The sequence below is a fragment of the Arvicanthis niloticus genome, chromosome 16 (assembly GCF_011762505.2).
Source record: "Arvicanthis niloticus isolate mArvNil1 chromosome 16, mArvNil1.pat.X, whole genome shotgun sequence".
Classification (NCBI taxonomy): Eukaryota; Metazoa; Chordata; class Mammalia; order Rodentia; family Muridae; genus Arvicanthis; species Arvicanthis niloticus.
Window position 1 is genome coordinate 51,165,945 of NC_047673.1, and position 26,547 is coordinate 51,192,491.

The 26,547-nt window shown below is 42.9% G+C and overlaps 1 protein-coding gene across 3 annotated transcripts in view; it reads left to right on the forward strand.

The window, feature by feature from the left end:
* The window catches only part of Sh3rf1 (SH3 domain containing ring finger 1), a 159,850-nt gene that overhangs the window by 78,699 nt on the left and 54,604 nt on the right, over nt 1-26,547 (forward strand). For all 3 annotated transcript variants that reach the window (XM_034520891.2, XM_076914186.1, XM_076914184.1), the window contains exons 3-4: nt 22,871-23,146; nt 23,600-23,695. In XM_034520891.2, coding sequence (XP_034376782.1) covers nt 22,871-23,146; nt 23,600-23,695 — 372 coding nt within the window. The remainder of the gene's footprint in view (nt 1-22,870; nt 23,147-23,599; nt 23,696-26,547) is intronic.

Sequence of the window (26,547 nt, forward strand, 5' to 3'; positions counted from 1 at the left end):
GTTGGGCTATGGCTGGGGTGTGGTCTTCTGTCTCTAGCCTGGCCCATTTTCCCTCCTCTCTTCCTTTTCTTCTGTCTAAACTTTGAAGATGGAGACAAGAAGTTGTCAGTCAGGTTAGGACAATTAAAGTATCTTCCTAATAGAACAGATAATGCTCACCAGAAGTTTTGTCTTTGTTTGGGTTTCATTGCTGTGAAGAGACACCACGACCAAGGCAACTCTTATAAAAGAAAACATTTAATTAGGGCCTGGCTTACAGTTTCAGAGGTTCAGTCCATTATCTTCATGGCAGAAAGCATGGCAGCGTGCAGGCTAGCGTGTTGCTAGAGGAGCTGAAAGTTCTACATCTAGATGCACAAACAGCAGAAAGAGAGTGTGTGCCACATTGAACATAACTTGAGCATATTCGACTTCTGAGCCCGCCCCCACAGTAACCTACTGTCTTAGTTAGGGTTTTCCTGCTGTGAACAGACACCATGACCAAGGCAACTCATAAGGACACCATTTACTTGGGGCTGGCTTACAGGTTCAGAGGTTCAGTCCATTATCACCATGGCAGGAACATGGCAGCATCCACACAGGCATGGTGCAGGTAGAGCTGAAGGTTCAACATCTTCATCTGAAGGCTGCTAGTGGAAGACTAATTTCCAGACAGCTAGGATGAGGGTTTTAAGCCCATGCCCACTGTGACACACCTACTCCAACAGGGCCACACCCCCTAATAATGCCACCTCCTGGGCCAAGCATATACAAACCATCACACATACTTTCTCCACCAAGGCCACACCTCCTAGCAGTGCCCCTCCTTATGAGCTAAGCATTCAAAAACATGAGTCTGTGGGGGCCAATCCTATCAAACCACCATTAAGTACCATTTCTCTTTTTCAGCTAAAGATGGGTACACGATGAGTACCCATGTTAGAGGGTTACCTTTCCTCCTGCCCTGTTTCTCTGCAGCTCCATCTCCCTGTTTCTCCACTGGCTCACCTATAGGGGTGAGTTCTGGTCTGCAGAGGCCATATCTGTCTCATTTATCACTTCATTCTCCTGTCTAGTCTGGTGCTTGGTCTGTGGTGGGGCCCTCATAAATATTTGTGGCACAAATGAAGAAAACGGAAGAGTCACCCTTTTAGATCGTGATTTGCATAACCCAGAAGGGAGGAGGGCTACAAACTCTTGTTAACAGTTTGGCCTTTTGAAGGAAGTGTCAAACTGAGAAGCAGATTAACTCCTGGTCTTGCAAGATGTCAAGAATAAGGACACCTTTATCCTCCTGCTCCTGGAGTACCACTGCTTGAAAGAGACACCTTTTGCTTTGAGTCAGGAAGCAAAACCCTTTATCTCTCACTGATCATCACCCACAAATACAGTCTTGCCCACTGCTGTCCCCAGAGCTCCTAGTCTCCCTTAGTCCTGGCTGATGTTATTCAAGGGATAATTTAGTTTGCATCTGCTAGCACAGGCTTGATCTTGGCATCCCCTACACTTAGCCAGTGTGCAAAAACCAACACAACTCCTCCTACCCTGCCTAGGTAGGATGGTAGGAACCTGTACCACTGGCCTTCTTTGTCTTCCAATCAAGATCCCTTTCCCATAGTATTTATCAGTGGTTTATTAGTGGTTGCCATGGACACGAGGCTAAGATCATGATGTTCTCTTCCGGATTATTATTACTCTGTTAAATTTGAATAGCTATCTTCATGAGAGACCAGGGGAAGTGAAGTAACTTGGGACAAATTGGAGCGACCTGGATTCTGGCCCAGGTCCTACTTCATAGCCCCTGTGTTTTCTAGAGTCTTCCAGTGAGGAACATCAGGCCTGTTTCAGTATGTGCTTGCGTGATGTCCTCCGGTTCTGCCCATGGAACTAGCAACAACTTAAATTTTGAGAAGAATTAAGCAAAGAATGTAGGTGGAAAGCAGTTGGCAGAGAGTTTGCCCTGGTAACACAGATGGTATGCACAGACAGGCTGTACTGAGTGGATTTCAGAGGTAGGGGCTGCGGCACTCCATCCAGTCAGCCTGCTGATGGGTATACCCCCAAGGTCCGGCACCTCCTGTGTACTGCAGCAGTCCTGCGAGTGGATTTTCAATAGCCACCAAGGACTGTTTGCTAACAACTCCTGCCTCTTATGCTGCCATAGCCCAGGTAACACATTTAAGTTAAAAGAATGACATCAGCTCTTACTGCTTTAAAAACAGACAGAGCTCCCTGGGAGCCATACTACGGAGACAGCCTGGCAGCTTTATCTTTGTAGCCCCATAAACGTCCTGATTTTATAGAAGTGGAGAAAGGGGATCTTTCTATATTTCTATTATTCAAGGAAGATTCCAACTCACAGTGGTACCTTGTCTTGTTTCTTGTTGGTCTTTTGTTTTTTGTTTTTTCTTTAAACATTTCTAAAGGTACCTTGCTTCTTTTCGTGTTAGGAGAAAAGTAATTGGTTGTCTAACATATCTACTGTCTAGCTTAATCTCTTTAAGGACATAAAATTGTCCTAATATCTGGATGGTTACATATATTGATATTCTCTGCATCTGAGCACTTTCTCCTTTGTCCGCCCTTCTGCAGTTTAGCCTGCGCTAAAGAGAGGCAAAGAAGGAAAGGCGAATGAATGATTGACAGTGAAACCGACCATTTGTGTCTCTGAAAAACATTTCCTGTAAGACAGATCAAAAGTTACGAAATCGCTCTGATGGAGACCCGTAAACTCCCTTCATCTTAGAGGTTAGCTTTTCTGCTAATGTGGTTTTGTAGCCTCCGATTGTCTATCATAATATTGAATGAAGCTTCAAGTTTCCTTGGTGATACTGAGGAATTAAGAGCAAATTGGAAAAAGACTATTTTGACACTCATAGCTAATTATACCCTGTGTAGAAACATTGTTTTCTCATATACCAGCAGTTACTTAATATATCTTGTTGTCTTTTGTGATTGTGTTTTACCTGCTTTGAGTAGAAAAGTCAGTTATTTTTGGCAAATCACCTAAGGTAATGTACCGTGTTTTTCAGTCACAGAGTTAGGTGCAGATAGATTCAAAATTATTAAGTTGGTTGCACTGAATGAAGGAGATCTAGTATAAATTTGGGAAGTACATGTTTGGATTTTTCTTAATTTTCTGTATTTCAACCCCCCCCCCCACCCAGTATGCAAGTCACAAAAACCTATGTATTCATTCATCAAAAATGATCTGAACTCCTGCGGTGTGTCCAGCACAGATCTAGATACTAACAATACAATATTAAATATACTTCCTTTCCTGATCAAAGTGGAAAGACAGGCAGTAGACACCAAAAATAAATAAATAACAAAATTTCTATGGTTAATTAGAAATAGAAGAATTACTATGAAGAAAACAAAAGCAAGGTAGCTAAGGGAATTTGTGTAGCCACGGGCCATGCTTACTGGATGCTATATTCACTCTCTGATGGCATATCATTTAGAATAAAAGACCAGCAGAAGTAGTACTACCCCTTGGGTAGTAAGCCCAAAGGGCAGAGAGGATGCAACATATTAAAGATTGAATAGGAAAGTATTAAATTTACATGTCTGTAATAGATAGTTATCTACATAATATAGATAGACCATGTCAGGAGACCTACACACACATGCACATGCAATCGTGCGCACACGTGGGTGCACACACACACACACACACGCACACGCACGCGCGCGCGCGCGCACACACACACACACACACATACATCATCACCCTGATTTTAAATTGCATGGGAATCAGAAAAATTTTATTCTTAATCTTCAAAAGTGAAGGCTTTAAGTTTGCTCAAGAACTTTGGAGTTAAGGTGTCAGGATGAGGAAAAGTGTAAATCTCTAACGTCGGGGGGTGGGGGGAGAGGGGGGCAAGGATCTGGGCATATACCACAGAGAGGCTGTTAGTCTCAGTGTGGCTGCCTTGGAGGAGCAGGACAGCATCCTTCTGCCCAATCCCTGGAGAAGCAGGAGGAACTATCCTATCTCAAAATCTCCACACCTCGGGGTTTTATGTTTTATTGCAATAGAGGAGGGCTCTCTTTTGTAAACCAAGAGTGAAATAAGTGATTTCTGAGGTTCCTTCCAAATTTAGTAGTTTGAAAATGTGCTCTCAGACACCTAGAAAGCATTACCTAACATCCATCCCAGTGCGGGTCTGGACATTTGTGTTCAGTGTGTCTAATGTTTAGAATTCTGGGATTTGCCCGAGCTCCTGGGTCAGGCTGTATTTCAGATGCCATTTATTTGACTAAGAAAAGAATATAGCACCCTCCAGTCCCCAGAGTGAATGTGTGACTAAGGAAAGAAAGAAAGGGTCCCCAGCAGGTGAAACTTTCTTTGGCAAATGCTCCGACTGTTAATAGGTTCCGAAGCTGTCTGAGGAGTTCTTTTAGAAGTAACTTATTATTTATTTAGGTTACAGGCTTTTTTAAAATGGGAGAATAGAAATCTCTGAAAGTGCTTGGCTTAAGTGTTTGGGTGTATGTTAATATTTATGGCTTTGAAAAAATAAAAGATCTGAGTTTTGGGCAGACAATAACCTTGATGCAGCCTTTTCTTCTTCTTCTTCTTTTTTTTTAACTTGTTCCCAGCTTATGTGAGGTACTTGACTGAATCTTATTTACTTAAGGCAACAAGCAAAGGCTGGTCTGACTAAATAAAAATAAAGACCAGATGGGAGTGCAGTAAATAGCCCCAAACCCCCACTTCTCTCGACGGGCCAGGCCCTTCTTGTCTTGCTCCGTAGCCGTCTGCATACTAAGCATTCATGTCTTTCTTCCTCCACTTTTGCTTTGAAGACCAGCACAGATGTAGCTGGTGACAGGCAATTCACCAAAGTAGTTAAAATTCCTCCAGTTGTGGCAGTGTGTTAAGCTGCAGTGTTATTATTGTAACCGGCTAATTACGTAATGTCAACAATTGGCTGAGGTGGAGGCTCCGTATTCATTTAAACCAGACTGGGAACATAAGCCTCAGACTCCAGTTTGGGCACATTTTTCTCTGTAGGTATTCAGGTTTAACTTTTTTTTTTTTTCTTGAATTCCCCTTTTCCCCTCCCCCTGCCTTTCTTTTTCTCTTCTGTACTATATTCTTCATGAGAAATCTCTTTCCAGATTGTGACACATTCTGCTGGAGATTGGGAGGAGTCTGTTAAAAGATTGGGCTGCGTCTAGCTGAATTTGCCATCGGGGGGATGTCCTGGCTTTGCTCATCCCTAACTACAGTCCCTGCTCACTCCCTCATGCTATGGAGATGATGTGACCTGTGTAGGTTTCTTCAGGCTTACATATAAGGCATTTGGTGTATTTGTTCCTTTCTCTAAAATGCTTATTGCAGACTGAAGAGCGAAGGGATTCATGTTCACAAAGCCACTTTCCGTGATTACCAAGGCTTCTGGTATGACTTAGTGGGTGGAATATGTCTTAAGGAAAAAAAAAATGCATAATTCTGACAAGATGCTTTTTGAAAACTCCAACCAGCTGTTTCAAGTAGAAGACTGTAAAATTTATTCAAAGTAAATTTTGTTTCCCTTGGAAGCACATGGAGTTCAAAGAGTACGCTAAAGTAAACAGTTCGGCTTAAGTTGTTCAAAGTTTGTGTGCTGTTGTCTTTGTCCGGCTTTCAGGAGCCTCCATCTCTGTTGTCAAGCTGTGCACCGTTCTAAAGTTACCTTCCTATAACCTGAAGACAGTGGGAAGGTCCTCGAAAGTATGAGGCTAGATTTCTTCCATATGTCCTTGTTCCTCAAACTGGCCGGCTGAGAATGGTGGCTGGTGGTGGGTATTAGTTTCCCGTTGCTTCTGAAACAAATTCCAGTGAGCTGAGTGGCCTCAAACTGCACGGATTAACCCTCAGATGGATCAGACATCTCACATGCATCTTCCTGGGCAGGAACCAGGGTGTAGGTGGGACTGCATTACTTTCTGGTGGCTCCAGGGGAGAACACTTTCCCTCTCCTGGTTTATGGTCCTATTCTGCCATCTTCAAAGCCAGCAACTGTTGCATCTGTTTGAGCAGGCTCCCTTGCTTCCTAATCACATCCTCAACTTAGGACCAGCCTGGGGATGCTCTGATTTTAGAGCCCTTGTGATTTCATTGAGCACACCCAGATAACCCAGGAGACCCTTTCCTTGTATAAAGTCCCTGTTACCATGTAGACTAAGAGAATTTAACAAGAATATTAAGCTATTCATATAATCTAAAAGCATAATTTTCAAGAGTAGAGGCAATGGTTTAAGGTTTTTTTGTGCTCGTTGTGTGTCTAAGGAAACAGGGTCATGATGGAAGAAGTCTGAGACACTGGAAATGAGGAAACAGTTTGTAATACGATGCTTGTGCCTGCATGCTCACACACACACAATCTGAGCCTGGCTCCACTGATTCCCCTACACATCACGTGAGAAAGGGATAAAGCATTTATGTCTGAGTACCACAAACACAGCTTACACTCTCTAGCTTGCTCTTGGACCCTCCTTTCCCACATCAGAGCCTGATTTCTGGAGCCCTGTTACCTAAGTCTACACCCCCATCCGGGCATTACTCCTAGCTAGCTGTGCTCAGCTGTGGGCAGTAAATTTGCTTCCTTCTCCTAAGGCAAGGAAATGGGGCTAAATAATCCTTTAGGTCTCTTTCAGCCCAAATTCCTATGATTTAATGCATTAAGAAAGGGCCCAGACATACTGGTTTGTCCATCCATCCATCCAATCGTCCATCCATCCACCCACCTTTCTTCTTTCTTTTTCTTCTTGTGCGTACACATGATTGTGTGTATGTTTGAGCACGCCGTGTGCCAGCATGTGTACAAATATGCACAGACACAGATCCCCAGGACCTGTGCAGCATGCACTTTGCTGACTAAGCAGTCCCCACTGCCCTCCACACATAGTTTCTGAGAAAACAAAAGTCTCAAGGCTCTTTCCTGTGAAAACTAAAGTTTTTAGCATTTTTATCTTCATCCCCCCTCTCTCTCTCTCTATATATATATACATATCTATATATCTATATCTATATAGACATATATATATGTCTATATATCTATAGACATATATATATATAACTTTGTCACTTGGATATATAATGACATAATATTTGTTAACTACATACAGGATATTTCTTCTTTTAATCCTTAAATTCTATGGAAACCCATTTATATACACATGCATATTTATAATATATATGTAAATAAGATAAAAATATAGAGACATGAAAACACTTGAGTAACTATTTCGCTTAATGAGTGAATTGGACAATTGACATAGTTTAAATGGGCCTAATTGTAACGCTAAGTCGCAATGTAACTTCTACTTGGCTACTCTTAGGTGACAATGACATAGAAAATGGGTTATAAATGGTCTTCTTGCCCATGGATTGCACTTTTGTAACATTTCCAAAGTGTGTTTATTCAAGTCACTGTGGGTATCCTTCAGTGCCACAGCCTGCACAGCTTTAGGGACTGATCTGATTGAGGTAACGAGGTGGGTGAAGAAACGACGAGGCACACTGACACATAGAAAGGGTGGGTCATGTGGGCTGTGTGCTCTCATGGAGGTATGCCAGCAGATTAGACACTCAGCATGTTTATACTGTACATCTGAATTGAGGAGGCAGCTTTCTTGCATACAGCTAAACAAGGAGGAAGGTTTAGCCAATCTTATAGGGGGTGTCTGTGGGCTGTGTTCTTGGACTGTAGTCATGAGAGGAGAAAGCTGCGGTTGGTATTTTCTGGACACTGTCAGCGCCGAGTCCTGCCCAGGTCTGCGGTGTTGGCATCCTGGACACTGCGCGCTCGTGTTAACTGTACACATTCATTCAGGACGCGTCTGCTCCCCACCCCTCAGTGCTCAACTCTGTACTGTCATTGCCTCTCTTCCTAAACGAGTCTTGGCTTTCGTTTAGTTTATATCTTAGCAAATAAAAACTGTTTCCTTTGTTGCAAATGGGTATTTGTAAAGATCCTCTGCTGTATGAGCTGTTAGGCAAAGATGCGTGTTGTCTAAAAGAATTTAAAGTGGCAGGATTCGGCCGTAAGTAAAACCATAATAATGAATGTGTTTGTGCCTTCCAGGCGGTGGTGTGTGCAGCCGACATCAACAATATAATTCCCATATTTGTCTTATAACAACTGAATTGTACAGAAGTGCTGTACTTAAAGATGGCTTATAATCCTTGGAAATGGAGCTCTGGGTGTGAAGTGTTGTTGGGAGAGGAAGGAGGAATAAATTGCTAAAAAGTAATACTGAGAGGAGGATGGGACCGGAAGTTCCACCACACGGCACACTGGTGGGCGGGTAGCTGGTCTCCGTGTTGATAGGCAGCTCATGCTCAGAGAAATTCCTCAGCTCTGACATTGAAGATGAGCTTAGGCCTTGTGTAATAACTTCCTTCTGTTGTTTATGTTTTAAGCTCTAGAGCCAACATGTGATTAAGTAGTTTAAAGGCTGCGATATTCTACATTTTCACCACTCTAGACGCTAGAAAGTTTAAGATCGAGGTGTGGGCATACTTGGTTGTAGTCAACAGGGCTTCAGGGCAGAAAGCTCAAAGGCCCATGGGAAGAGACTTGTTTGGGTTTGAGTGCAAAGCCACCATGAGACTGACAGATGAGAAAGGTAGAAGATGCAGGGGGCGGGGCAAGCGTAACAATATGGAAGCAGTGTTGCTGGCTTAGGCTGGGGGCAGTGGAGGTGGCAAGCACTGGATGGATGCGGAGTCTGTTTAGAAGTTAGAGCCGGTAGGCTTGCCGAAGGATTAGGTGTGATCTGTGGAAGACCAGAGACGGGGCCACCACAGTAAAGCTTGGTTGTTTGGCCAAGGCATTGAGGTGAAGAATGGGGATGTGTGGGGGACACTGGTAGAAGGGCAGTGGAAATCCAGAAGTCTGTTTTTGACATGGCAGCTTGGGATAGATCGAGGTATGAGGAAGATACTCAGAGCTCAGGGAAGAAGTACTGGCTGGGATCAGATCTGGGAGGTATCGTGAGGTAAACCAGCAGTTAGGTGGACCAGATGTAGTTAGCTGTCAGTGGGGAGTCATCCAGGAGCAGGCTTCTGACTAACCCTAGAGATATTCATTTAATTGATGAGGGGTGGGGGGGAAGGAAGAGGAGAGGAGGAGGGAACAAAAACTTCCTAGTAGGTTTTAGTATGTAGCTGTGGCGGAGAAAGGCTTTTATAACATGGTTTTAAAGGAGGACCGTACATGACCTCATCATCTCAGGAGTGACTTTAGATTGTAAAAGGACTCAGTGATGGAGCCCTGAGGCAACTGAGAAGGAAGACCAACCAGCAAAGAAGTTTGGGAAGGAGCCTGCCCCTTGATTCCTTTGCTGCTGGAATTGTGGCTTCAGGAACTGGCAGCTCCTAAAAATGCAGAAGCCACAAGCCTCAATCCTGGTCTATTGAATGACAGTATGCATTGAACAAGAGTCTTATCAAGCAGGGTTCCAGGGCTGGGCTGCTTCTGTTCACGGATGAATCTAGTTCATTCATTCTCTCCCTGCTCTTACACACACACACACACACACACACACACACACACACCAGCAATTTGACTTGCTATCTTCTCCATTAAACGTGTTTAGGATCATATTTTCATCTCTGAACTTGCATGAGAAGGGGGTACTTTTTAAAGGAGACGTGTCAGGTGATTTCCACATGTGTACAAGTTCAGTGAACTAACCCCTCTGGGATTCGGGGATGGTGTCTAGGCTTCCGTTATTTTCCCCAAAGCTAATACACTTAACCCCCAGGCTCCAAGATCGTGAGTGCCATTGGATCACACACTTGGATCACACTGCCGACATAAGCCCTCAGAGGGAAATCTTGAGTCACACGTGGTCACATGGTCCGTAGAAACAGGGGACATGATCATGGAGACAATCTATGTCCTATTCCCCTTTCCTTCCTTTGTCTTTGGTTGTATTGTGTTTCTCTACTACTAGTTTTTCTCAGATCCAGAAAGGAACTCAGGACAGCAAAATTGAGGCCATTGATACATCATGAAAGTTGTCGATCATTCATGCAGCTGAATATTCTAATCAAGAACAGTTAGGAGCCGTGTGCAGTGAGACAGAGGGGAGGACTGACAGAAAGGAGTCAGCTTCTCATCTCTTTTTGATGCTTACCTAGTGTATCATTGGTGAAGTAAAATGCAGTAGGCTTCGATTGCTTTTAAAACGTTTTGTTTCTCAAGTGAGTTTAAAAAGGTACCCTTTATACTTTTGGTTGTCTTTGTGTGCATTTATTCAAATGTAATCTATGGAAATTTATAGCCAGGGCATTAGCATTCTACATATGGTAATCCTCCTGAAGCAGGCTAGTCTTAGAGCAGTGCTTGTTTATGATAGCACATTCATGTTTCTTCTCTCTCACAAGTGTGTATGTGTGTTCTCTGCCTGTTAGTTCTACTTGTTAGTATATTACCCTCAAAAATATACTCCTGGTGCTAGGGAGATGTTTAAGTCAGTATTGTGTAAGCCCCAAGACCAGATTCTCAAAATCTAAGTAAAAAGCCAGGTGTGATGGTACTCACCTGTAAAATCAGCACTCAAGAAGCAGAGACAGGAGAATGCCTGGGGTTATCTAGTCAGCTAGTCTAGCTTATCAGGTTCAGAAAGAGTGCTTGCCTCAAAAATATCAGGTGAGGAGTGACTGCTGGGTGTTCTCTGTGGCCGTGTGCTGGGTCCCCTGTTCCTGTTGCTGTTCCTGGGATATGTGACTTGTCATGTGAGATTTATATTATGTGCTTAATAAAAACAGCCTCAAATGTGCACAGAGGCTCGCTTCGTTTTACAAGCTTTGCTATACAAAAAGAGATAAATTCATAAGAGCTCAGGTGAGTGGTGCGTGCCTACAATCCCAGTGCTCAGGAGACGGAGGCAGGAGGATTATTATTAGGCTATATGACATGGTATGTTTGAAGCTAACCTGAACTACCTAGCAAGACACTGCCTCAAAAACAAAGAAAAGAAGGGGGGTGGGGGATAAGGAAGAGGGAGGGAGGGGAGAGAGAGAGAGAGAGGAAGGAGGGAGGGAGAGAGGGGGGAAGGGCTTCAAGTCTCAACCCCCTACTCTGTACATCATACATCTGTACAAAAGGGGGGAGGAGGATAGATGGGTAGGGGAGAGTAGGAGGAAGGAAATTGTTCATATAAATCATTTGTTTTGGTTGGAAACATCTCTAGTTCATGCCTCATTGTCCAGTTATTTAGAATACGACAGGACCTGGAGACCCAGTGGAGACCTTACTAAAGACTCCCCCCCACCCCTCGTTGCTTTCTTTCTTTATCCTTAATTCAAGGTGATTGTCATTCTTCAGCTGGACTACTTTGTTCAGAGGATGTGCCAGTGAAACATGCATATACCGGCTGCTAAAGTTGTTCATGGCAAGAGACCTTTTTTTTTCTCTCCACAGAGGAAGCAGAGGGTAGTGGCAGCCTGTGTGTCTTTAAGTAACATACATTTTATTACCAGAGACTATTTCCAGAGTGTTTTTCAAGCAACATTTCCCACAGTGGCAGGAGGAGCTCCGCCGGGAGATCGCGAAGGGGGGTTTTCGTTATTCCTTTCTGAAAACCAGAATTGCAAACCTTATGCATGTATAGGATATGAGAGGGGTTTTTTTGTTTGTTTGTTTGTTTGTTTGTTTTTAACATAAAGAGACTTAATTATATTTTAAAAATCTTGGTTCTATATTGGGAGTTTGATTTTATTGTCCTTGTAATGAATTTATTTGAAACCAAGAGGTGGTTATTGTAAAGTAATTATTCAGCCTTTGCTCTGTGGCTCCACGTTTAATTGACTGTCAGTCCAGCCCTTTGAAGAGCAGGAATGCTGATATGTGCATACCCTGTGTGACTGGCTCAGAGCTCGAACAACTAGATAAAGGGCATCAAGGCTCCAATGACACTGTGGTGGGTGGCCATAGGTTTGAAGGATCCAGGCTGTCTAGATTGTGTTTCCTTTCCTTGAGTTTGATGTCTGTCTTCTTTCTAAATGTGTCCTTCTTGCCTACCTCCCTGTGCTTATTGTCTTAGATACTTTCTGCTGTTATGAGAAAACACTACAGCTCCATCATCATGGGAGGCCAACACAGGAACTGAGGAAGAAGCCATGGACGGAGCTGTCCCCAGTGGGCTGGGCCTTGCCGCATCAATCATTAATCAGGAAAATTCCCCTCATAGACTTGCTCACAGGCCATTCTGATGAGGTCATTTTTTCAATTGAGATTGCTCTTCCCCGGTAACTCTAGCTTGTGCCAAGTTGGCAAAAAAGACTAGCCAATAAGTATCCTTATTCTTGAGAGCAACCCTTCTTAGAGAAATAGGACAAAATCAATAATGATTCTTTTCAAATAGTTGGATTGCTAAAGAGCCCATAGTATTCCTAGAAACCCCTTGTAATGTGCCTTTAGGCAGAGCCAAGCTGTGAGACGGTCCTATTTTTACAAGTCTCCGGTGAAGGAACTGTCATAATCCATTGCAATATTTAACAGCCCTCCCTGTCAGGAAATTCTTTTATCCAACTTAAATAATGCATGCATCGGTCTGAGCTGTGTTTTTCTTCCAGTGACTATGAACCGGTTGGTCTTGCTCTCTTTGTGTGAGACCCTTTGGTAGTGTTGAAAGCTGGACTCTGAACACTACCCTATTAATGCATCTCAGTCCCGAGGCTTGTCCATCATAATATTTTTCCATACCTTTATCATCTTTTATCTGTCCCCAGTGACCGTGCACACCACAGTTCTCTCTTCCTTTGTTCATGAGATTCAGAGTGAAATCTCAGACGTGGGGTGGAGAGGCAACCTGGTCCTCAGAGAGGAGTCGGGTTAGAGCAGACATTCTGCAGCATCTGTGCCCTTGTCTGCTTGGAGATAGCTTTCCTTTTGGAATAGGGTCTGTTCTCTGGGGTTGGTCTAGCCTGTAACCCCTATGTCACATGCAGCCAAGGGTAGATATTGGATGTGGCCCAACACAAAATTTGTAAACTCACTTAGAATATTATGAGGTGTGTGTGTGTGTGTGTGTATCTGTGTGTGTCTGTGTGTTTGTGATTTTCTTTTTTTTTTTTGGTAACTTGCATTTCTCGAACATGGATTTTTTTTTAGGGCGAAACTCATGGTGTATGTTACAGGCCAAAAAGTTGGACCTGCCCATCTCATACTTTACAGTTCTTGTTTCTCAGCTTTTCCATTCTGTTGATGGGCAGTATAGCTTGTTCACTTTGAACTTCCACATTTCCCCGTCTGTGTTCATACATGGAAACATGCCTGGTGTATTCAGCCATTTTTTTTGTTTTGTATTTTTGTTTTTTGTTTGTTTGTTTGTTTGTTTGTTTTGGTTTTTGGTTTTTGGTTTTTCCAGAAAGGGTTTCTCTGTGTAGTCCTGGCTGTCCTGGAACTCACTCTGTAGACCAGGCTAGCCTCGAACTCAGAAATCCGCCTGCCTCTGCCTCCCAAGTGCTGGGATTAAAGGTGTGAGCCACCACTGCCTGGTGTATTCAGCCATTCTTGATTTCTTATCTAAGTGCTGCTTCTGATTTTGTCTCAAATTATTAAAAAAAAAAAAAGTAAAATTTCTGTATATGAAGTATGGATCACAAGAGAACAACCTATTGCATTTGATACATATTGACCCAGGTACTTCATGTCCCCACCAAGATGCAGAATATAGTCTTGAAAATCTTCCCAGTGCCCCGCCTGCTACACATTTCTCATTTCACAGGGATCTGCTATTCTGACTTCTGTCGTGGTTGGTGTGTCTTGCTTGTTCCTGAATGCTACCCTATCCTAAGAAAATCAAGTTTATCAGCTTTTATGGATAGTCTTTATTTTTTTGTTCCTCCTCCCCTCAGAAAGCATCAAAGTTTCAACCTATACATTTGATTATGAAAATCATCTGAGATTAGTTTTTTTTTTTTTTTCCATATGGTCTGAGATAGGGGAACGTTTAATCCCATCTCTATTGTTTTAGAATCGCCTTTGGAAAAGCTTATCTGTTCTACAGTCGAATTGCCTTGGAACATTGGTCCATTGACTGCATGAGCCTGGATCTATTGCATTGTTGCATTGTTCCTTTAGTAGTAAATTGTGAACTATTTTTTTTTTTTTTTTAACATTCATTGTTTAAGCTGTGTGGGCATACTTTCTCCAAGGTCCTAAAACAAAAAGATGGAGACACTCATACACAAATCCGAAATAAAATCATGGGATTTGGTTGGATTCTTCTCAGATTTTTATGGGGCACAGCCTGCTCCCACACACTTTCCCTGCCCTTCCTTACCTGGGTTTCTGTTAGGATGCATAGTTCCTTCTGTGTGGTCATTCCTTCCTCTATAACCCTCAGCCCCAAGCCAGGTGAGATGCTTAGTATAGGGCAGGGATTGGGAAAGGGCAGTTGCTTTACCGCAAATCAAACTGCTTTCAAATAGGCAGAAACTTAGACTTTTACCAGAAAACATTTCCCATCATGCTTTAAGGGTATGAGCTAGTAACTCAAGTCACTACAGGGGATTTCTCCAGTAAATTTCCGTGTTCTCTACAATATGTTCTCACAGTTATTGAGCACGGAGTGAAATAGCAAACGAACACTCAGGACAATGAGTGACATGAATTTCCTGTATTTTTACTGCAGTGAATTACATTCTCAATTGCTCTATTCCCGTAAAGACATTCTTAAGATTTGTTGTAGAGTTTCATCTGTCAGTTGGACACTCCCCCTTTTAAGGCCATCCAAGAGAAACCAATAAATCAGCTATAGGACTATTTCCTCATAACGGCCGAATGAATTTGTAAGGAAAATATTTGTTTGTTGTGGTTTGCTACATAGTTTGTTTGACATTCTTCAAATGGCAGGATTTGCTTTGCAGAAAACATTCAGTTGTTCGTGTCCGACATGCCTTCTGTACGTGGATGTGGATGCCAATTGGAAAGACTTGATCACAGTTCCCCAGGTCTCTCTGGAACACTTCTAAGGATCTCAGGTCTCCCAGAATCCCTAGAGCAGAATTTTCCTCCTCCCTCAGTATTCCTCCACCATTCACACTTCAGAATCTCACACCCACCATGTAGCCTGCACAGAGGATGCACTGAAGATAAGGTTAGAAGGACCATGTAGCAGTCAACCCTGGGGACGCATACATCTGTGACTGTGTGTATTGTACAGTATACAAGAAGCTGGTGAACCAACTTCACAACCAACTGTCTTTTTAGTTGCTTCTCCTTGAATATAATTTTCTTCCACTTGCCCATCCACGTGTTACCACTCAGTCCACTCGGGACAACAATGTCTTTTGTCATCAGCTTTTCCAGCAAGAATTTATTAACAGACACGGAGGTAGGTGCTCAGGACAACAAGATGAGTAATATAGAGTCCCACAGTACAGGATGCTCTAGTCCAGGGCAAATGCAATCTACACTGACTGAGATAATAGGACATCAGTTGACTAGGGCAGTCTGGATACACCAAAGAACAGCACCTCTGTCAGATGGGGTGGGGAGAATCTTCGCAAGGAAACAGTGCCTGGATGGCCTGTTGACCCACACCAGAACTGGATCTCTGGTCCTGGCCTCAATTATCCCACCCCAAACAACAAGCAGTCATCAACGGTGGGCATCCTAGCAAAAGCAACAGTGAAATAAACCTGGCTGGGGACCAGGGTTGGGGTAGGAGACATAGGCTGCTCTCAGTATGTTCTGGTGCTGGAGGAATGGCAAGCGTGAGCCCGGAGGTGATGACAGCAGCTGCTGCTTTGCTTGCTGAGGGTAGAAAATACGAGGTGGAACGGTCAACCCAAACGGAGGGCCATAAAACCGATGATTTAGAACATTAATTTGATTTAAGAGGTCACTGGGAACCATCGCTAGATCGTGAAGACATTGTTGACGTCGACAAGGCCATGTTTCGGGAATTATTCTTGCTACTGTGGTTTCTCTTGCTCGTTCTCTCTACCTCTCCATCCTAGGATTTGTTTTATTCCTGTTTCCTAGATATAAGGGTTTTGCCAAAGACGGTTCTGTTGTCGATGCCCTTTCTCTATAGCAGCTTTCACACAGGCTGCTTCTGTGCCCCCTTAGGCTGACCTGGGTCAGCCCACATTCTTGAACTGGAGTAAAATTGGAACCAGATCTGGATTGAGGAGAAAGGTTGGTTAGCTAAAGAGGTGTGCTTCAAGAGAAAGTTGAAGAAAGTAGCTGTCTAAGGGGAAAGGGTGCTAGGATAATAGGATGGATGAATAAATCAATGTAGGGTTGAGGTGGTTGAGTGCTTACCTGCTATGGACCAGGCCCCGTGTTGGTTCCCAGGCCTTAAAATAGAAACAAAAAATAAATTTATGTGAGGAATTTTTTCCCCTTTAAGTGCTGATTACTTACAAAGCACTGGTAGGTTTTAAGTTATGATTAGGATATTTGGAGCTTCAGAGGTACAATAAGTGAGATTTCAGGAACTTAAAGAATTGGTCACCAGATAAAAATCTTGTAGCACGACATTCCTTACCAATAAATGCTAAAGGAAATGACAAAGGCAAGGGAGATTTGAGACTCCCAATACTTACAGTATTTATGGGGCATGATATTAAAATTGATACATTTCAAATTATATTTGAGTAATGATCTAACTTAGACACCCTGACACCCAAGCTTTGTGTTTAATAACCATTAAGTGCATTGTATTGGGTTGGTGAGATGGCACAGTGGGTAAAGGTATTTGCTCTGCATGGCTGGTGACCCGAGTTCAATCCCCAGGACCCACATGGTGAAAGATGAGAACCAACTCCCCAGAATTAATTGTTCTTTGGCCTCTACATGCTTGTCATGACACACATACCCACAGGAGCTCAGACAAGATGCACAAATGCCTATGTACCCAAATAAATAAAGGGACTTTAAAAACAATTTCTTAATCCACTACGTAGCTTGCTTCTCTCTGTGTGGTGCTGGCTCTTATTTCTTTGTTCCTTGGTTCTTTCTAAAAAGTTTTTGGAAGTCGAGTTGGATGGAATCAGGCAGGGTTAATGCCAATTTGGATATAACTGAATTCAGATTTTATAGCCATTCCTGCTGTAAGAGAATCTTCTGGGCTCTCCTTTCGGTAGGTCGTTGAATCTGTTTTGCTTTATGGCGCAGTAAGAAGTGCATGAAGGCCTCTGAGTTTAGAGAGAGGCTGCCTTGCATGTATATCTGGGCATTGGCATTTTGAGTCCATGAAATAAATTGGCAGTGAGGGTTTTATTTACCTGTTGGTCTCCCAGCTGGCTCATCAGGTAGCCTTTCGCCAGATAAATCGGAATGTGCTTGATGGTTCAGAAATGGAGTCGGAGAGCATTTAATCACAAATACCTGCGTGAAGATCGTGTGAGGATTTTAGTGTCATCCGTGGCAACTTGAACGTGTGATTCAGAAGCAAACATTAATGGTGAGGTAGAGTGGTCCGCTATCCTGCACATTTTTCATGAACAAGATAATAATTCAGTATTTGTTGAAGTCACCGCTGGTGAGGAATCCTTCAAATATTCCGCCTGTCTCAGTTACCAAGGTTTTTGATAAAGCCGGAGGCCTGAGTGACAGCCACATACCCCAGGTTGGGCTGCAGTGTGGTTTCTCTCTGGCTTTCTCTCCTTTTAAGCCTCCCTTTCATGTGTAGCCAAGTGAAAGTCTCCAAGTGAAATCTAAGCCCTGTGGTTCCTCAGGGGCCCTGGCCCAACGTGAGGATCCAAAAGACAAGCAGCTGAAAGCTCAGAGGGCAGAGGCCCGGGTGATGACACCGCTCTCAGACCTTTTGGAGGAGATGAATGAGCAGGCCTGGCCTCCCTGGGCTGGGGCTTATTTTACTCAGAAGACAAGTCCTAGGGTTTTTCAAACCAATTGTTTTGGCTTTTTTCCTTCAGATGTTGCAGGAAAATGCGTTCTTTTATTGCTCTTCCAAGTCGTTAAACCATTTATCCCTAATCATCTGCAGTCTGTGTGGGAATAAGTTTTCTAAAGATCGCTGAACTTTGCTCGATTTGAAATCAGAAGAGAATTCATTTTATTTAATGTGGGAAACCTTCCTTTGAGAAACCTGACACAAACTGGCTTTCTAGCGTCTTAGAGTTTAATTGAAAAAGAACACCATAGAAAAACACTGCCAGATGCACAACTGTGTGCTCGTGGGTTCGGTTGCCATAAGCTTTATGACTCTTTCTCTGTGGTTATTGATCACGGAAATAACCGTGGCAGTCAACATTTAGCAAGTCAGTGTGAATTAATGAAGTTTTGGTTGCATGGGGGCCAGTAACCCCGGGCTAACCATAATGCATAGCGCCATCATCGTAATAGGTTTTCCCGTTGCTACTTGTTCTATTAAGGATGCTTGATGATTTTAGGAGCACTTAATAGATTCGCTTTGTGGAAAAGTTAATAAGTCCATTAGGCCACTGGGGTGTGGAAATGATCTGTAAAGAAATAAATTCCCTCTATTCCCGCATCAGCATATCACAAAAGCACCTTACTGTGGGCCGTTTGGGACCTTACAGATCTCTTCAAAGAGCCGTTAAAAACGGTTTCTAAGAGCACCACATCTGAATCTTGGTGTATGGATTCATCTGGCATGAATCTAGGGTGGAAGTAGCCAAACAGCTAATTGAGGTGTTGGGGGGGGGGAGGGGTGGAGAACAGCCATAATGGTGAATAGAGTTATTTGTCACTGAGTCTGTAATAGGATTTCCAATTAATTCATGCAGCCTTCCAATGCCTTACATTAGGCCTGTCAAGATGAACTACAGCCACATCTAAAATGCCACTCCCCATTAAACGGTGCATGTCGGGGAATTTGTAATTTCTTCTGTGCAACCGGAAGATGAATGGATTTGGCTCAGAGAACAAATGTGGGCCTCAGAAGTGCGCATTTCAAAATTGTTGAGCACTTCCTGGGAGGAACATTCTTTTCTTTGTTGTACAGTGAATATAATATATATATATATATATATATGTACATATATAAATATATATACATATATATATACATATATACACACATACACATATACATATACATATAAAATATGATTGCTGTGTGAATCCCTTCAAAAGGAAAGGGTGTCAGCTGCATAAAAACAAATGCATTGTCAAGCGCCCCATTTTACAGGTGACAAGGCTTTTCACACTGATGAATAATGATGATGACAGTGGTGGTGGTCATGGTAGTGGTGGTGATGATGATGCCAGTTTGTGAACGTAGCATTTAGTTCTTCCTAGGACATTTTGTGAAATTTAAATGGACAAACTCACCACATTCTCACAACAATTTCAGATAGCAATCAATGCCCGGGCACAGGAGAGCTGACCTGCCTAAGGTTGCACAGCCAATAAGCAGCCCAGCTGAAGTTCTGACTGTGGGATGTTTCCATCCCCCATAGCCTTATCACAGTCCCATTGGCTGCAAGAGTTAACTCTGGTTCCTTGCCACGCCCTTGCCAGTCCTTTCCGCCCCCACCCCCACCCCCAGCAACATTCACTGTTATGCTGATTTACACTCTTCCTCAAGCTTGGCTTTAGGAAGTCTTGCTAAGCTGTGCCGACCAGGCATAATATAGAAAAGAACTGAGTAGACCATATGTGAGGATAGACAAAGATTGGAATTCTACCTTCCACAAAACTGGATGTTAAGTAGACTATAGTCAGAGTTCACAGCACTGAAAAAAGCCAGAGTTCCTGAAGAGCATGTGGGAAGAACCAGAGGGCATGGCAGCAGATGTTTCTTTACAAGGTCATATCAAGGTCAAGCAACTGGAACTGTGCGGTTAAAAGCTAAGACTTAAGGCAGGATTCAAAAGGGCACAGGAGGGCATCAATATCTAGATGGCTCAACGAGTGTATGTTGACTTTCAGAACCATTTTAATTAACATCACATTGACCAAGCGAAGGCATCTTGAGAGAACGAATCACTATTTGCCTTAATTCAAACAGAAATATTTAGCAAAAAAGTTTGGGTGGACTGATTATAAAACAAGGTAGTTGGAAACTATTGTAAGAGTGTTCAAGGTTGATCTTCTGTGTATGTGAGTAGACTGTAGAGAGAGTGAACGGTGTGTTCTGCTTTACTTTCCTCGAAAGATTAAACTTGTTAAAAAATTAACTCTGCTTCACGTGTAGCTGTCATCTGTCCACTTGCCAACCCATAATCTCTTTTACTTCCAGCCCCATCTGCGTGACCCACAGTGTGACATATCCACCTGTGCTTCAAATGCTTGACTGTTGCTTGAAGGACCCATTGACTCAAGATGTTCCAGACCCACTGTAAACTTAACACCACCGCCCCCCCCCCCCATGAACCGTACGCTGCCAATGCTCTTCCAGCACCTGTGTCCCTGATAGTACTCCTTGCTAGCTCTGTCCCCTGTGTATGGAATGTTCCCACTTTCCCTTTCATCCCCCTACCCCGACATTGCTAAGCTAACCCCTTAGGTTTCCATGAAAACTTGGGGAAATAGTTCATTTTTCCCATCTGCTAAGCCCCAAGTTCTCTCTTCCCATAAGCAGTGGGCATTTCCTTGAATGAATTTATGCCACTGGATTATCATTTCTTTACCTGCCTTGTCTCTCAAGGAGGAGAACTGTGCGTTCTTTCTTTTTGGAGTCTTCAGTTCTACCACATTGCCTGGTTATGAAAACTTGATGAATGTCTTCCACATGGATGAATACATGGCTGAGGATATGAGGAGCAGAAGGCTGTAATCTAATTCTGCAAATTATTAGAGATGTATTTGACTCACTGTTTATCCTCTGTATCAGTGTTAGGCAGAAGGAAAGCCAAGAATCTTAAAGTACTGACTAACGTTCACAAATGGGCACCAAGAGCCATTAAGGCATGTCATACTGAATCCATAAGGATGATTAAATTGTCATGCAGGAGCAGGCAATTTTTAACTTGCCATTTAAAACTAGATTGTAATGTTTAAAACCTCATCTCTCTGCTTCTCAGTCTCCATGTGCTATTTAACCAGGAAGATCTTGTTGACTATTTTAAATGGTAGAAGACCATGTCTGAGCACTTAGAGATTATAAAGCCTAAGGGGGTAGTGTTCCAGAGTCCTTTCTGTTGCTGTGATAAGACATTCTGGCCAAAGCAACAAGTAAGGATTTATTTGGCTTACACCCTGGGTAACAGTCAAATAGAAGTTGAAACAGAAACTGTGGAGGAGAGCTGACAGATGGCTGGCTTGCTCACAGGCTCCTCCTTACCTAGCATTTTATACAGCTCAGGACTATGTGTTTATGAAATGGTGCTGCCCATACTGGGCAGACCCTCTTATAGTAATTAACAATCAAGACAATCTACACAAATCAACCCTTAACAATCAAGACAACCCCACACACACCAACCCTTAAAAATCAAGACAATCCCCCACACACAAACCCTTAACAATCAAGACAGTCTACACAGGCCAACCCTTAATAATCAAGACAATCCCACACAGATCAACCCTTAACAATCAAGACAACCCCACACAGACCAACCCTTAACAATCAAGACAATCCCCCCACACACACAAACCCTTAACAATCAAGACAATCCCACACAGACCAACCCCTAACAATCAAGACAGTCCCACACAGACCAATTCTTAACAATTAAGACAATCCCACACAGACAAACATTTAACAATCAAGACAGTCCTTCACAGACCGACACTAACAATCAAAACAACTCCACACAGACAAACTCTTAACAATTAATTAAGGCAGTCCTCTGCAACATGCTCACAGACAAACCTCATAAAGACAAGTACTCAACTGAGACATTTTCCAGGTGGCTTTAGGCTGAATCAAGTTAACAGAGTGCTAACTACTACACTCAGACTCTGAGGTGGTCTTACTGCTGTATTCCATATTTGGTAATAGAAAGGGGTCTTAATACATATTTACTGAGTTCATAAAAGATTATAACCTGATGCCTATGTTAAAAACCATAACAGAAAAATATTTGCCCAAAATCTAATCTGTTATGAAGTTGATTAATTAGGCTTTGGTTTAAATTTTTCCTCTCCACCCATATCATCTATTTTTTTTTTCAGCAAAGCAATTTTTATTTTTTTATTATCAAATCATAATTTTTACCTTTTAACACAGGGGTTATAAACACAAAAATGCAGGATGTGGGGAAGGTGATGACACAGGAGCATAGGTGTTCAGGGGGAGTACAGATATCTTTCAGAACAGGGTATCAGGTGGGTGAAGGTTCAGGGGACAGGTCACTATGACTCTGCTATGATTCACTTGTTTTTATCTAAGTTTGTACTATCTGCCAAGGCTGCCTATTTACAAGGTCTATGACTACTCAGGCTGGTAAATTTCCACAAAAGCTGCCTGTTTACAATAGCTTCTAGACACCTGTTTCAGTTTTTTCCACAGAGACCCAAGACTTTGTGTTACCAGGCATGTATGTCAGGCCTATGGCTGATTTTAGGCTTATGGCTGATTTTAGGCCTTCAGTGTATAAGCAGGGTGTTCCCAAATCCCATCTCCACCCAACGTAAAAGAGGGGACTTCCGCCCCTAGACCAAGCATATCATCTATTTTGATGAATAAATTACTAACAGAAAAACTTAAGTTTAGATTTTATGAACTTTAAATTTCATATCGAGAAACAGACTCCGACAGTGATCCTAAGCAAACAAAGCCTATATTAAATTTAGGTGTAGAGGCTGTCCTGGGGCTGATACAGGGATACCATGTGCTTTGTATTTGTATTGTAATAAAGCGAAGTTACGTTTTTATGTAAGATTTTCCTCCAAGGGCCTAGTTGGCAAATCTGATCTTGACTTAAAAGACAAGAATGCAGTTTATATTTTCAGGGCGTTACCTGACAGTCATTTCATTGAAATCCCTCTCTTTCTTTAAGGGAATACCTCAGTTACCGTGTGCCAAAGCATTATATAACTACGAAGGAAAAGAACCTGGAGACCTTAAGTTCAGCAAAGGCGACATCATCATTTTGCGCCGACAAGTGGATGAAAATTGGTACCACGGGGAAGTCAACGGGGTCCACGGCTTTTTCCCCACCAACTTTGTGCAGATCATCAAACCTTTACCTCAGCCCCCGCCTCAGTGCAAAGCACTTTATGACTTTGAAGTGAAAGACAAGGAAGCTGACAAAGATTGCCTTCCCTTTGCAAAGGTACAGTACCCACAGGATTGCTTTTAGCTTTCCTCCATCATTCCTGAGTACCTGGGCTTGGCACGATGTCTCAGTTGGTGAAGGCCCTTGTTGCCCAGCCTGACAGGTGAGCTGAGTTTGAGCACCAGAACTCACATGGTATGAAAAAAAAAAAAAAAAAAAAAAAAAAAAAACCACCTCACCAAAACTGTCCTCTGACCTCCCCCACATGCACGCTATTGCTTGCCCACCACCACCACTACAAATGAATATATCAAAAAGTTTTAAAGGATGTCAGGTTGACCAGCAGTTACTGCTTGGTTTATGACAAGATTATAGTTTGGTGTACTAAAGGTATGTTACAGAATTCTTATTCATCTATTGTTAAAACTTCAGTCCCTTTATTGAGGATGCTTACTTAGGTGGTGCATTTAACGGGGATCAGAAAGACTCACGGCTTTGTTGTTTCTTCAGGACGACGTACTGACCGTGATCCGCAGAGTAGACGAAAACTGGGCTGAGGGAATGCTGGCAGATAAAATAGGAATATTTCCAATTTCATACGTTGAGGTAAGTTAGTTTGTACAGTCTTGAATCATATCCGGCTTTGTAAATAAGGCTCAATTGTGCAAATTAGGTATTAAGAAATGCTCATGGCCCAGGGCATCAGCTGCAGCTTTGAAAGGTTCTGCTGTTGGATTAGAAAGACTTCCTTCTTTGTATCCTTCAATTACTGAAGATCATAAAATGTGACGCTTGGTATCACTTCTAAAAGCATCCATATGGCTTGTTAAAGAAACTGCATACTTCCCGCCCATCACCTATATGATCTGGTTTTCTCTCCCGCTTGCTACTTTGGGCGAAGATCAGACAATCTGTAAAGCCTCCAAGTAACATGAGAAGTTAATGTTCTCATTTTGTTTGTTTGCTTATTTCTTACTCTTTTATTGCCTTGATTCTGTGTGTGTGTTTAAGTGTGTGTAAGCAATAGGTCAGAGGACACCTTTGGGAGCCATTTCTTTCTACCTTGTGTGTCCAAGGGCTGGAACTCAGGTGGGTAATCTCAATGGCAAGCACCTTTATCCACCCTTGCTTCCAGACTTCTTTCTTAATCTGCCACAGCATCAGAACTAGAACATGATTCCCATAGTAATCCTTTGACTAAACATTTACTAAGTGAATGACTGTTCGCTATCGGATTCCAGTGACTCTTTCGGTCCCTTTATCATTAATTAGCATTGTTCAGAAAGATTGCGGCCGAACCTGACTAAATGAAGTCTTTTTATATACATGAAACAGCATACTTAGATTATTCTAAATGAAATAAAATTGAGAAGTGAATGGGGGCGGGGGGGGGGGGGGAGACATGGTTCAGTTAGTAAAGTGTTTGCCGAGTAAGCATTAAACACTAAGGCTGATCCCTAAAACCTACTTAAAGGGGGGGGGGGGTGATAGTGCGTGCCCTTAGTCCCAGCTATCGTGGAACCAAGTGGCCAGCCTGGGTTCAGTATGAGATTGTGTTTCTGTAAGGCAGAGCAGTAGTTGAGGAAGAAACCAGATGTGAATCTCTGGCCTCCATATGTACACATATCCATGCACACACGTATGCACACACACACACACACACACATAGTGAACAGGGGAGTTCAGAGCAGACCCTCATTATATTGTGTGCCCTAAACTGTCAGTGAGTGATAAGCATTTCTTGCTGAGAACAAAATCAGTGGCATTATTTTGAAGCATGCAACCACCAGTGGCCAAACATCCACACTGAGTTGCTGAGATCAGCTTGTGGAAAGAAGTTGGTCTCTGTATGATGTGTACATAGATGTTAGAGAGATGGAGGAGTGTGTTTACTATAAGCAGGAGGAACACCCAGGTGGAGAGGCCTGTGTGTGCAGAAGCCAAAAGGCAAAAGAGAGCAGAGACTGGGGAATTAAAGGCAGTTCTGTTGTTCAGATCATCAAAGTGTCTATCAAGTTTTAAAAAAACAAAAAAGCATGTTTAAAAAAACTGCTATCACTCATCTTGCCTTCTTTTTATCTGAGATATTTGTTTTGACATGATTCTGAAGGCTAAAATGGCAAACTGTCATTGCAGCCAGCCCCCAGTATCCCCCTTACACAGTAAGATTAGATTGCCAGAGTTTCCTAAAACATTGGTATGTTACTATGTATCCATTGGGCAGAAACCCAGGCTAGCTACTTCTCTTGAGTGCAATCTACATTTTCAAATGTTCCTTTTATTAAGATGTTTTCTCTAGCATTAGAAGAAGACAACCACTGTATACTTAGGGGAGGATGGCCTTGTCAGGCATGGTGGGAGAGGAGGTCCTTGGTCCCATGAAGGCTGAACACCGAGTGGGGAGGAATTCGAGGGTGGGGAGGGGGGAGGCGGGTAGGTGGGGGCACACCCTTGTGGAGGCAGGAGGGGAGGATGGAATAGGGGGTTCCTGGGTGGTGGGGGGAATGGGGTAAGGGGATAAAATCTGAAATGTAAACATAACATCCAATAAAAAATACGGAAAAAAATAGAAGAAGACAACAGAAGAAAAAACAAATCCTTAACAAGTAACCCTTTCTGAATATGATTTGTGTCCGTCCTAAGTGTGGGTTGTGGAAAACTACTGGCACCTCCAGGTATTTGAGTGGTTATGCTAAAGGGTGTGAGCAAGCAAGCACAGTTTAGTAAAGGAAGCCTGTCCTTACATGTGTGGTATTATCACTGGTGCATGCTGATGCTTGGTCTGGCATGCGTGAAAAGGTAATGCTATGTGACCCTGTTGTTGATGATGGTGGTGACATAGGGCAGGTATCCAATCATTCAATAGTCATAAAAAAAAAAAAATCCACCCACGGAAAGGTCAGAGTTACTTACAGTCATTTGAGTCATATGACTATTTACTCTGACTTAAGCTGTTAAATTAAAGTACACAAGGGGAAAGTGTTTGCTTCCCCACCCCCACCCCCAACCCCCTCAGCCATGAACATTTTCCTTATTTGAACCAGAACTTCTCTAGTGAGAACTTGAAGTAAATCAACTGTCTGTCGGAGCCTGTGAACAGACTTTGATGTCATGCTGTCAAATTGAACCGCTGGTGGTGGTGGTGGAAGGGGGGGGGGGTTGGGAGCAGAGCGCCTGGGGCTTAGTGACACCTGGTTCATTCAGCCATGGGAGGGCTAAGTGGAGGAAGAGTTCAGCCTCAGCCAACTGAACCCTGGCTGTCTCAGTTGTGGAGGCTGTCTCAGGGCAGCGTCAGATGTGATAAAACAAAGTATACAACCAGAAAAACCCAGGCCTTTTCCTAAATGACACCTTCTCTTGCTCTGTAAACCTTTCATATGTGGCCAGCTTTAGAACTCAGAGAATGCCCAGTTTAAACACTTCTGTATTACACTTGTAGAAATTTTTTAAGGGATTGG